General features: G+C 44.7%; 1 protein-coding gene and 1 pseudogene across 1 annotated transcript in view; one reads left to right on the top strand and one right to left on the bottom strand.

Moving 5' to 3' along the window:
* Positions 1–1273: 1273 nt before the first annotated feature.
* Positions 1274–13673, top strand: part of N4BP1 (NEDD4 binding protein 1) — a 70941-nt gene continuing 58541 nt past the window's right edge. Inside the window, exon 1 of the mRNA XM_032157294.2 lies at positions 1274–1680. Coding sequence (XP_032013185.1) covers positions 1483–1680 — 198 coding nt within the window. The 5' untranslated portion in view covers positions 1274–1482. The remainder of the gene's footprint in view (positions 1681–13673) is intronic.
* On the bottom strand, positions 10724–11511 carry LOC116471238 (probable ribosome biogenesis protein RLP24; annotated as a pseudogene).

Here is a 13673-nt window from a genome sequence, read left to right as displayed (position 1 = left end):
AGCACTTACAGTGTTGGGTACTGTATTAATATTCACAATAGGAAGTACTATTATCTACATTTTATACATGAAGAATTAAAACAGAGAGAGGTAATATTCCCAGAGCCCCTGTCTACTATAGCCACAATATTTAGCTGAAGGAAAGGAATCCAACACTTTATCTTCCACAGTCTGTTTTCGTGGACTCAGAGAATATAAAGGCCTGGAAAAGGCCTTAGAGATAACTGAGTGTAACCTTTTATTTTACAGATCAGAAAACAGACCTGGAGAGGAGTTAGGGTTTATTTGCCCCAGTCCCAGGTAAGATGAGTGAGCCCCCAAACTCCCACTTTTCGGGCTTCTCCCATAACATATCCCCTTTCTTCCCTCACAGAAGAAATCACTCTCCTGAATTTATCTTTTTTTTTTTTTTTTTTTTTTTTTGAGACGGAGTTTTGCTCTTCTTGCCCAGGCTGGAGTGCAATGGTGCAATCTTGGCTCACCGCACGCAACCTCTGCCTCCACGGTTCAAGTGATTCTCCTGCCTCAGCCTCCCTAGTAGCTGGGATTACAGGCATGTGCCACCACGCCTCGCTAATTTTTTTTTTTTTTTTTTAGCAGACATGGGGTTTCTCCATCTTGGTCAGGCTGGTCTCGAACTCCGGACCTCGGGTGATCCGCCCACCTCTGCCCCACAAACTGCTGGGATTACAGGCGTGAGCCACCGCGCCCGGCCTTCTTGAATTTATCTTAATCATTTTTTTGCTTTTCAATTCTCCGTAAGTATGCCCATTTTCTTCTCTTCTTGCTACCATTTTTACTGAAAGAAATAAAGAGGGAAAGAGAAAAAAGTGAGAAGAGCAGCTAAGAAGGTAAAAGGGTAGGGAGGAAGGGAACAAACAGAGAAGGAAAGGTCCCATCTGCCTGTGGATTAATGTGAAACTGAATAACGCAACTGCTAGAATCCTGGTTTGAGCGTCAAGATGTCTGAGGTCAAGTCCAATCCCTGTGACAATCTCAGTCTCGCCTCCTGGCAATTAAGTTTCCTCAACTATAAACCCATATATCTACATCCACCAGACCCCGCGAAAGCGGTTTGCCCTCATCCAAGAAGTCCGTCCAGGCCTCCAGAACCACCTCTTTACTCTCAACCAACATGGCGACTGCAGGTGACGTCAACTTCCGTCGCCCTCACCCTACTCCCTTCCTCTAGGGGGCGGCGAGCCTCAATGACGGCTGCGGCCGGGGCGCATGCGCGGCGGCGGGGCCCGGCCCGCGGCGGCGGCAAAGGGGCGGAGGGGTTCGCTGCCAGCAGTTTGCCAAGCTGCTGCGGTCTTGGCGGGATGGTATAGCCGGGCCTGAGGGCGGGCGGCGGGGCGCGGGCGGGGGCGAGGTGGCCGGGAAAGGCCGACGCCGCCTGACTGGCTTGGGTGCAGCGGCAGCAAGCTGAGGGGGCGTCGCCGCCGCCGGCCCCCGGCGCCGCCGCGGGAGGCCGCGCCCGCCATGGCGGCCCGGGCGGTGCTGGACGAGTTTACGGCGCCAGCCGAGAAGGCGGAGCTGCTGGAGCAGAGCCGCAGCCGTATCGAGGGCCTGTTTGGCGTGAGCCTGGCCGTGCTCGGCGCGCTGGGGGCTGAGGAGCCGCTGCCCGCGCGCATCTGGCTGCAGCTCTGCGGGGCGCAGGAGGCGGTGCACAGCGCCAAGGTGAGTCCGGCCGCCGCCCCCGCGCGCCCGCGGCCTCGATCGGTCCGGGTCTCCGGGCTCCCGCTCCTCCCCGCCCCCGCCGTCCGCCGCGATGCCCCTGGGTTGGGAACGCAGTCTCGGGAGCCAGCGAACCTGCCTTTTGGGCTCGCGAGCCATGTGACCTTGGATAGCGGCTTGATCCCCGGATCCTCAGTTTCTCCATTTGTAAAGTGGCGCTGACGAAAGTACCTACCTCAGAGGGCTGTCGCGAGGATGAAAGTGGGGGATGTGCATGAAGCGCGGGCACAGCGTGTGGCACGGACGGGGCGCGCTGCGCATGTCGCCTGTTGTTGTCAGTTCCCCGGCCCCCAGGATGGTACGCAAGGCCTGTTGCTGGGCCCGCAGCCTCGTCCACCACCTAAGCCTTTATCCCCCAGTCCCGGGCCTCCACTACTGCAGTTCTGAGCCATTTTGGGATCTCAGTTCCTCTTGAGAATCGGAAAAATACTATTAATAGTAATAAAACGCTCGGAGAATGTCAGAAAGAAAGGATGTATGTTTACCTATTTTTTTCTATTTGAGACAGGGTCTCACTCTGTCACCCACAGTGGAGTGCAGTGTGGTGCTATCTCAGTTCACTGCAGCCTCGACTTCGCGGGCTCAAGTGATCCTCCCACCTCAGCCTCCCGAGTAGCTAGGACCATAGGAGCGCGCCACCACGCCCGGCTCAATTTTTTTTTTTTTTTTTTTTGGTAGAAACGGGATTTCACTATGTTGCCCGGGCAGGTCTCGAACTCTTGGATTCAAGTCATCCTCCCATCTCGGTCGCCCAAAGTGCTGGGACTACACGCGGGAGCCACCGCGCCCGGCCGGATATTTAATATGTTAAAAAATAGCGTTATTCTTTGTATTGATATTACGTACAACTAACATTTACATAACGCTTGAGAACATCACAGGTTACTTCAGAAGGAATGTGCAGCCCTTATAGCTTCTAATAAGGTAGATTTTATCCTCCCCACCACCACCCCGCCTTTTTTTTTTTTTTAAATTAACAGCTGGGGAAACTGAAACTCAAAGTGGTGACTCACCTTCTGCCTAAATCAGCATTTCAGACCTCTTCAGCACCTCTATCTACTTCCCCCCCTTTCCAAACCAAAAAGCAACATAGTATGTTCCTCCTCCTAGGTAACCAAGTTTCTCTAGGTTTTTCCATCTCCAAGTAGGGCAGCAGGATTCAGACCTAGGGAGTTTGTTTCCAGAGCCTTCGTCCTTGATACTTGCCTCTCATATGATGAGCCGTGTGGGGGGTGGGCAGGAAGGGCCCTCTTTTTGCATCCTACTTTGTCAAGTAATGTCAGTGTCCTTGAATCTGAGTAGTCGTATCTCCTATTGTTCTTAGATTTAACAAAAAATCGTGAGTGTTTGCTTTTCACATCCTTAGAGGAGACAGGGCACTCAGCTGTGTAGTTCTTCACAGCTTAAAACATTGTAGGCCAGGCGCGGTGGCTCACGCCTGTAATCTTAGCACTTTGGGAGGCCAGGGCGGAAGGATCACGAGATCAGGAGACCGAGACCGTCCTGGCTAACAGGGTGAAAACTGTGTTCCTCTTGAGAATTGGAAAAAAAAAACCATTAATAGTAATGAAACGCTCGGAGAATGTCAGAAAGAAAGAATGTGTGTTTACCTATTTTTTTCTGTTTGAGACAGGGTCTCTGTCACCCACACTGGAGTGCAGTGGCGCCTCTACTAAAAATACAAAAAATTAGCCCGGCGTGGTGGCACGCGCCTGTAGTCCCAGCTACTTGGGAGGCTGAGGCAGGAGAATCGCTTGAACCCGGAAGGCAGGTTGCAGTGAGCCGAGATCGCGCCACTGCACTCCAGCGTGGGCGACAGCGCGAAGACTCCGTCTCAAAAAAACAAAACAAATAAAAAAGCCAGCGTTGTAGATGTAGAACCAAGTTTGCTTTCCTGGGCTTAACTTTTTTAGTCAGTTGGATTGCAGACAGCTGGTCTAAGGCGCGTTCCCCTTCGTCCATTCTCCCCAGCTATCCAATCTTCTGCACTTCTCAGGGCTTAAAAGCTTGACATGATTAACTCGCATTTTCTTCTGAAAATCTCTTACGTGCCTTCATTCCTTTCCTTTCTATTGCCTTTGCTGCGGTTAAGACTTTCATTCCTGTGTGTCCCCTCCCTTGCTCCATTGCCTTTACTCATTCATTGCTCCCTCCCTCCCTGGTTCAACTTGTATTAGAGTAATCCTCCTGCAAAAAGTCATTCTCCTGCCCTGGAACCTACTAGAGCCTCCTGTCACCTGTCTCATTCAGCCTAAACTCCTCCTCTAACTTACAAAACGATTAATCCAACCCCACTTTATTTTTCCAGTGCTCTGGTTTAGCACCTTTCAGCTTAATTCTCCACTGTAGTAGTAGTCTCTGCCTTTGCTGTGCGTTCTGCCTCCTCTGGGTTCTGCTTTTGCTCAAGACTCATCGCAAGCATGGAGAATGACTCCTTTACTCTACAGAAGAGCCCTGCTGGTCCTGCCAGACCTGCCCAATGCCAGTTTTCTTGGCTGTCCCTGCCACACAGTTAAGCCAGGCTGTTTGGGAAAGGTGTGTCTTACAGTTTCTTGCTAGTATGTGCTCCTGCTTGTTGATCTTTGTGATATGTATTACTCATAAGTCAACCCTCCCACTTGTAAGAAATTCTTTTTTTTCTCCCCTTGAGACTCATAGGTAAGAGTTGAATGCCACAATCAGGGCTTTTTTGTCCTGAATTTGTTTTGGAGTTTTACTTTCTTGAAGGAGGAGAAAACCATTATCTTGATTTTAAAAACTAAGAACAGGAAAGCAAATTTGATTCAACATCTATAATATTTTAAGTTAGGCTGTGGAAGAGCAGCAGATTTAAAGGAAGGAAGATTTAGAGCAAAGAAGGGTTTTTCGACTATAGTGTCTCTGCTCAAAATAAGATGAGGTGAACTGTCTTGTGTCCCACCAAGTGGTTTGCTTGTGTTTTGCCTTTAAAATGTTAATTCACTGCCTTTTGCAAATGCTAGAGTAGAGGAGAATGTGGAGCTTAGTTAGGTGGGCCTCCATTGAGTGCAGAGGGGCGAAATGGAAACTACCAGTAGACAGTGATAGTGCCCATGCAGGTTGAAACACAGGCACTGACTCTGTACAGTGACCACTTTTGTTAAAGGGAAGATTTGTCGTAGGAAGCAGTACTTCAGCTGGCTTTTGAAGAGCCAAATATTTCCAGGTACCTGACCTTCCAGACAGAGGTGGTTGTGGAGCAAAGGCCCAGAAAACATGGAGTGTCATGGTAAAAGGTGTCCAGGTGCTCCTGTGAAAGATGAAGCCTGAGGTACCAAAATGCCAGGCTAAGGTCATTGGACCTTATTTAATAGAGAGTCAGTGAGGATTTTGAGAAGCATGGAATCTTCCAGAAACAGAAGACCAACAGTGAAATGAACATTGTTGCAAGTTAGCCTTGGGTATGAGTTGGGTAGGGGAGTGGTAAGGTTTTTACAAGGACAGGGCGGCTGTGTGGATGTAGGGATTTAGGGGTCGGTTTTAAGCCAGGTGGCAGGAGGGATGGTTAAGTTGTTTGACCTGTTGACTGGTGGGGCCACCAGCTCATCAGCATTTAAGGAAAACTTCTCTGGTGCCAGGGAGTGTACTGACGGTTGCCCCTTGACCTCAAGGATCCCGTTGCCTCTTAGGGGAGACAGACATGGGGAAGATACAGTAAAGTGTGATACATATAACAACTGCAATGTGTGCAAGGTGTTTCTGTAACACAGGAATGGAAGGGTTGCTCTGCCAGCTGGTTTCCTAGGGAACAGGGAGCACCTGGCAGAGGGAAGAAGCTGTGCTCAATCACAGGGGCATGAAAGAGGGCAGTTGTATCACAGATTCCTCCAGTGGATAACAAAGTGCTTGGGGCCTGCTGAAGAACATGGATTTTTACCTGCAGGTAGTTAGTGGAGAGTCGTGGAAGAGTTAGGAGGACATGAGAAATTGACATTTCCACAAATGCCTCAGTGTTTACACCTCTGGGCTGGGGCTGCTCAGTGTGGTCTGTTGCTGGTTTTCAATAGTATGAGTACAGAAATTGAGAATAAGGGTTGAGCAACTTTTATGCAATTTGGCATTAATACAGGGGCTAGAGAGGCAATGTCTGAGAGTGAGAAGTCCTTTTAAGAGGGCATTGTCCGTAGGGGACCCAGAGAGAGGGGACTGAAGTCAGTGCTGGAAGACATCTTGGAAGCAAAGGATTGTGAGGACTGAATTTCAGAGACAAAAGGGAGGTACTGGCTAGCTGTTGACTCATTCGCAAATAGAGATTAATGAAGAAGCAGAGGTAGGACCCTGCCTGTGAAGCAGTGGTGGAAAGGGATGAAGTTGAGGGATCTCAGCCGTGGGGGTGAGATCAGTTAGAATTCTTCTTTTAGGCCGGGCGCAGTGGTTCACGCCTGTAATCCCAACACTTTGGGATGCCGAGGTGGTCTGATCACCTGAGGTCGGGAGTTCGAGACCAGCCCACCAACATGGAGAAACCCCATCTCTACTAAAATTACAAAATTAGCCAGGTGGGGTGGCACATGCCTGTAATCCCAGCTACTCAGGAGGCTGAGGCAAGAGAATCGCTTGAACCAGGGAAGCGGAGATTGCAGTGAACCAAGATCACGCCATTGCACTCCAGCCTGGGCAACAAGAGCAAAACTCTGTCTCAAGAAAAGAAAAAAAGAACCCTTCTTTTAGATCAAAGAACCACAAACTCAGAATGCTTCCTGGGACCAGGCAGGGAACCTGTGTAGGGAAGAGGGACTGTGGTGAACGAAGCCATGTGGCCCTTGTGGAGAGGGCAGATTCCCATGCGTATCGCATTAGTCAGTTACATGGTAGGGCTCAGTGATGTCCAGTCTTCTTACTGTCTAAGAGAAGCAAGGAGTCCGGATTTAATTCTGTAAGATACTGTATTTAAGTGGCCACTAATTTACATTTTAAAAATCATACACATCGAATTCATCGAATTATATGAATAAAATATTTTTAAACTACGTATTCGAAAAAACAGTTATATGTGCTAAACAAAACATGTCAGTGGACCTGAGCTTTGTTTTGTTTTGTTTTATTTTTTGCTTTTGTTTTTGTTTTGACCTTTTTTTGTTTTTTTTTTTTGTTTGTTTTGTTTTGTTTTGACCTGAGCTTTGGACTGCCTTTTTGAGACAGGGTCCCCAGGCTGGAGTGCAGTGGTATGATCTCAGCCTACTGAAACCTGGGCCTCCCAGGCTCAAGCGATCCTCTTAGCCTCCTGAGTAGCTGGGACTACAGGCATGTGCCACCATGCCCATGGTGTATTTTCGTATTTTTGGTAGAGATGGCATCTCACTGTGCTGCCCTGGCTAATCTTGAATTCCCAGGCTCAAATGATCCTCCCACCTCAGCATCCCAAAGTGCTAGGATTACAGGCATGAGCCACCATGCCTAGCCCATATGTTTCTAATACTTGAAGAGGGTATTTGAAGGCCCCAGTGGTGTACAGTACAGTCTAGTTCATCCCCAGAGAGGGAGTGCAAGAGCTCCGAAATAAGGGGATGTGTTAGGTGCAGTGGAACTGCTGCAGACTGAAAACTTAAGAACTTAAAAGGACTGGGATGAAGTAAGGGCCAAGGAAGATTAGATAGTATGAACTTACAGTGTCACTTGAGCCAGAAACTCTCAAGTGAAACTCTCAAGTAGGTAATGTTTTCCTCCACTCAAGAGGTTTGTGAAGCCAGGACACAAGGATTGGAGGTAAGGGGTCTGAAATGCAATAGAGCAAGGCACAGTGGGGCCTAGGAAATATTTCTGAAGAGGTCAGCCTTGTTCAAGCTAGGACAGGGAAACAGATGAAAGCAGAAAGGGCGGAGTGAGCTGCAAGGATTAAGGGAGGGACAAGACCTTTGACGCTGTGCCCTCTGAAACCCAGGGGGTCATGCACACAGGGAGGTTAAGTATTGGAGAATTCTGGAGGTTGTAATCAGAGTAATTTCAGAGCTTAGAATCTTGGATGTAAAGGAATTCTGAGGATGACTCTGAGGGCCAAGGGGTGCCTCAGTAGTTGTGGGTGAGCTGCAAGTGTTCCATACATCTTAGAGAAGTGAGAAAGTAGAGGAGATGGCAATGTGAAGTATCTGGAGCTAGTGCTATGCTGGGGTCACCAAAGTGCATAGCAAGAAACTGGGTGCTAACAGTCAGTGAAGCCTGGATGGTTAACAAATAAAAGAATTGGAAGTAAATGGTACAGCTACTTGTTTGGGGTCTCCATGAACCTTTAAGGTGTGGAGTTTGCTGACCACAGCTGCCCATCAGTTGATGCTTAGCTTCAGGCATTACTTGATGGCAGTGAGTAGGCACCGAGAGGCCTAGCCAGTGCCCTAAACAGTACCAGCCTGGAGGACTTCAAGCAGAGTCCTGGGAAGGACTACTCAGTCTTAAAACATTGAAGTTACAGTACACCCATGAAACTCAGGCAGGCTACCACCCAGTCCATTTTTAATTTGTGAGAAAAAGGGTGTTTAAGAACAGCTAGTAATTAATCTTTTCCCAGTTTTTACTTATATATTTATGGAGTAAGGTAAGAATGAAAAAAAATGTAATTAAAGTAGAAGTGGCCTATTGCAGTACTGACTTCAGAGGGTTCAAGTTGACCAGGTACTGTTTTACTACCTTTTCAGTTAGAAGAGCCTGGTACCTGGTTTCATGAATTTTTCTGTGCGTGTGCGGGTGTGTGTGTGTATGTGTGTGTGTGATAGGGTTTGGCTCTGTCACCAGGCTGGAGTGCAGTGGTGTGATCTCAGCTCGCTGCAGCCTTGCCCTCCAGGCTCAAGTGATCCTCCCACCTCAGCCTCCTGAGTAGCTGGGACTATAGGCACATGCCACCATGCTGGGCTTTTATTTATTTATTTATTTATTTATTTATTTATTTATTTTTATTTTTTATAGAGATGGGGTTTCCTCATGTTGCCCAGGTAGGTTTCATGAATTCTTGAACAATTGATTTGTTCATGAAGGAAAGAATTCATAGATGTAATACTGGGTAGTGACATGGAGTTTTTGTTTTGATTTTACCAGGAAGAAGGCTGGTGGCCTTTTTTGCACTTCCCAGAATATTTTTTACTCACTATGGTTGTGAAAATCATCTTCTTAAGAAACAGTGGTTTGTTCAGTCTCTTCTTATGGCTAACATTTTGGGGTTATACCAGAATGTTGAAATAAGGGATACTGGTATTGCTTATGCTGGGTTCAGAAGTGATTGCCTGTAGTTTCCTCTTTCTTGTCCATTTCCCAGGCAGTATTGTAGGATTGTAATTAAATGAAGGACCACATCTTGTTCTGTGTTGGCTTTTTATGAAATTGATGTAATCATAGAAGATTAGCAGTCTTGAGTTTCAAGAACAAAATTGTAGGGGGGAAATCCTTACAGTAATTAATTAAAAAACTTTTTTAAAAATCAGTTTTTTGTTGTTGTGTTTTTTGTTTTTTGTTGTTGTTTGTTTTTTGAGACAGGGTTTCACTGTGTCACCCAGGCTGGAGTGCAGTGGCATGATCTCGGCTCACTGCAACCTCTGCTTTTTGGGTTCAAGTGATTCTCCCACCTCAGACTCCTGGTTAATTGGGAGTTCAGGCTTGCGCCACCATGCCCAGCTAATTTTTGTATTTTTTGGTAGAGACAGCGTTTCACCATGTTGGCCAGGCTGGTCTTGAACTCCTGACCTCAAGTGATCTGCCTGCCTTGGCCTCCCAAAGTGGTAGGATTACAGGCATGAGCCACTGCACCTGGCCAAAAAATCAGTTTTTCATATGGAAACAACATAAAGGAGTTTTTTTGGCTTAAAGAAACTGAATTTAGCCGGGCGTGGTGGCATGTGCCTGTAGTCCTAGCTACTTAGGAGGCTGAGGCATTAGGATTGCTTGAGTCCAGTAGTTCCAAGTCTGTAGTGAGCAATGATTGTACCCCTGCACTCCAGCCTGAGTAACACAGCAAGATCTTGTCTCTTAAAGACAAAAAAAAAAAAAAACTTTTTTAGAAAGATTCCTAACTTAGAAAAGTTTTGTTCAGTCTTAGTGCTGATAGAATTAGTAATTTACATTACTTGATGAATAAGAGCTGTAGGAATAAATTCACGTCTGAAAGTATGAAAGTCATTTGTGATTATGGCATCTTTTGATTGAAATTACCTACCTACCAGTCTTCTGGGATCTTTATCCATTCTTGAATCAGCACCTTTTTTTTTTTTTTAACTTTTTAAATGGTTTTATTTTATGTGCAAATAATGAACAGGTGTTGTACCCATAAATTCTACTTTCCAAAAACAGGAGCTTTTTAAAGGAAAACTACATAATAACTTTTAAAAGGCACTGGGATTCCCACCTCTAGATCATTGCTAGACTAGAAAAATAAAGTTTGTTCTACCAGGAATAACAAGTTAGAACTGAGTATTCTCCAAAGTGGAAATTCCAGAGTGTAGCGACAGTCCATGCAAAGATTATTCAGTTCTAATTCCCAACATCCACGACTGCCTATCAGAATGTTTAAACCAGGTCAAAACAGTCCAGCATAATTAAGCATCATCAAACAATGCCATTATGCTCTTCTAAGATGCAAATAAACCAAAACAGGAAATACTAAAATCAAAATAATATTTGACACTGTCATACAAATTGTTAGTTCCTTGTTGTATCCCCCTTTCCATAACATTAATAAAGGGTATATTTGGCTGCAAATAATATTTTATTTTATATATCACTAGCCATGATTTTTTGCCATTAGTTATTATACAAATGCTGCCTAGTGCCATTATCCAGTTGGCATAACCATTTTACGTCCACAATTCACTTCTATAGTTACAAGTAGAATTTTCGTGATTTACATATCTATCAGTGAAGATTTAACACTGAGATGCAATCTAACATCCGTAATATCTGATGTTTTGTAGATGGCAGTGTAGGAAAGATATGTTTTAATCACTTTTCATTTAAGTGACCTTATGTAAAAAGTAATTTAGCAGTTCCAAGTCTCCAAAGGGCATTTTCAAATGTACATAAAAGAAATGGTTACAGAGATTTTTAAGAAGCATCTTCCATGTCCACATTCTCTTGTAACTGCTGTACTATTTTCTCTTCCAACTGCTTCCCTTTGCCTGCAAGAGGGACTCAGATAAGCTGGATGTTTTGCTTGACCTCTTTGATATTCTGAACTTTCTGTAGCTCTTTATTTTTCTTCAATCTGTTCATTATAAATTTAGCTTGGCGTTTCTGTTTGATCTCTTCAACTCTCTTCATTGCTTCAATAGTTTTATTCCATAGCTCTCACTGGTATTTGATGGTTTCATTTCTACGTTTTTCATATTCAAATGAATTATCCAGTGTAAACTCTTTGCCACCTGCTTTCCGGAATGCTTTGGTCCACCTAACTTTGCAAGGATTGTGCTTCTTTTTAAAGTTTTTATGACATTTAGATTTACAAAATCTGAACATCTTGCAGTCGTTGCGGATGAACATCATGCCGTGGCCAGGGTAGATGGGCCCAAACAGAAATAACACTTCACAGTACACATGTTAAACCTGCATGGGTCACCACCAACCAAATGCCAAGCTTGAGAAGAATCAGCATATTAAATTCACAGTATGTTTCATTCTTGACCCTGCTATTTTTTAAATTAACAAAATGAAATTGTTACTTTGTTATAATAGGTAGGTTAATGAAAGTTGATATATCTCTATTAGGTAATGAATTTGCCTGCAATAATAGAAACCTATACAAAATAAGGGTTTCCTTTCATTTAAAAAGTCTAAAGATAAGCAGCAGTCCCAGGGTGAGTAATAATTACAAACTGTACCCTTATGGTCACAAAATGACCACTGCAGCTCCAGCCATCAGGTCTCTCAAGAAGGAAGGATGGAAGAAGAGGTAACAGTTTTCCAGAAAACCCTAGCAGGTTTCTGCTTACCTCTAATTGGCTAGAACTATATCATGTGACCACTAGTAGTAAAGCAAGCTATGAAATGTTCAGTTTTACCTAGGCACATCGCTACCCTAAACAAAATATGGATTACATTATTTTCCATGTGTTTTAAAAACTATAATTCCTAAAAAGCATATAGCAAGCATTCATTTAACTCATTTGTGAGGGAACCAGCTGGATTGGAAAACTGGTTCAAGGAGCATTGGAGGAAATGAGTACAGGTGCTGAAAAAACAGTGTTAGAATAAGATTGCTAGATTTGGGTACAAAACTGGTGAATGTCCTTGTGAGAATGTAGGAATAACTGACTCAGTTTCTCCTGCTTATGTGGACTCTAACATGCTTCTAACACAAGATGTGTGGGAGTTTTCCTCTTACCCTCTATTTTGCCAGAATTTGTGAAAGAACAACCATACCCCCATTAACTCCTTAGGAATTCTGACATAGGGTTTGAAAACAGTTGCAGTTACTTGCTTAGGAATCATCCCTGCTTAGTGTAACTGTAGTTGCAGCCCTGGTCCTGTGACCACTGTATCAGATGGGGATGAGGGGCAGGGGCAGTGGGAATCGAGGTGATACTGGAAAGAAAGAAAAAATTATAGTTGTTATACCAGTATACCACTCAGCTATACCGGTTCTCCAAGCTTGTAGCCTAATTCCATCAACCTTACTTTCCTAACTTTAGCGTCTGTTAGGACTTTATGAACCGGTTTTGGTTTTACAATACTAGGTAGGGGAAGTGTTTCCCCACCAGACATAACATCCATTTCCATAAAACATTCAAGTAAAGGAGATACATCTTTTTAACTTAAAGCCTGTTTATTACCATTCCAGTTTATATAATCCTGTCAACCCTTACCTTTTCATATTCTCCCAATCTAGTAGCCCTAGTCGGGGCTTTCTTCGCCAGTGGATCATAGGACTCCTATATCAAGGAGTTTCAGGGATTTATCTTCACCACCCCCGAAGGTTTTACCCACTTGTGTACAGAGGCTCTGAGCCCCCAGCCAGAGGGTAGGCAAAAGGACACTTGTGCTTTATCAATTTTGCCTTGATTAATCTCCCTAGGCAATTTCAGATCAGATTTCTCATTGTAATCTTTGCCTTCTGACTTTAAATTTCTCCAACGTGGGGCAAATTGAGGGACCAAGAGGGGCTCCCTTAGACCTACCTTATTTTTCAGTAGTGTTTTAAAATCTTTGTTTTAGTCTCATTAATTTCATTTTATTCATGCCATTTCTTAATAACCACCCTGCTGAGAGGAGTCCTGTGACTCTCCACCTTGTTTTCCTTTTTTGTATCACCCCTATCAGTGATTTTTTACTCACCTTGTTAATGATCCCTTAAAAATTTTCCTGGAAGGAGTCCTTTGACTATCCTCCCTGCCTTTTGCCATTCTTTTGTTAATTAATGTTTTTATTAGTGTCTGTAAGACCTAATGAAGCTGAGGAAGGAAACCTGATATGGCTTCCTGAATTTTGTGGTTTTGCAGCAGTAAGGTTATGTGAGGGCTTCCACCCTAAAGGACACCCTTAAGCACAGCACTTACCAATTTCCTGAGAAAAACATCTTAAGCAATTCTTAAAAGACCTGGGAAGCAGGCATATTTGCTGAACGAGTGCCCCAGTCATTTTAAAGCCAGTCTCATATGGGATGCACATCAGTTGCTTTGTCTGGGATGTTCCACTTAGCATTTATAGAGGGAGTTGGGTAGTCCCCCTTCTCAGGGGAGCCTTTTATCTAGTCCACCAGCCTGGCTGTTTGCTCGGGAATAACCACCTTTGTCTGGATCATGTATAGCCATGTGATTGTTCCATTGTGAGCCATGCATTTCTGCATCCACCAAAACTTTTTCTCCATTTTGCAGCATTATACAGAAGCTTATGCATGCAGCCATAATAGGTTTGTTGCCTCATGTCCACAGCAAGTCAATATGCACGGACACTGGGTTGCAGTAGAGAAAGAGGTTTATTTGTAGGGCCACTAAATGACAAGACAT

Source organism: Hylobates moloch, unplaced genomic scaffold (assembly GCF_009828535.3).
Source record: "Hylobates moloch isolate HMO894 unplaced genomic scaffold, HMol_V3 SCAFFOLD_6, whole genome shotgun sequence".
Lineage (NCBI taxonomy): Eukaryota > Metazoa > Chordata > Mammalia > Primates > Hylobatidae > Hylobates > Hylobates moloch.
This window is presented reverse-complemented; position numbering and strand designations above follow the sequence as displayed.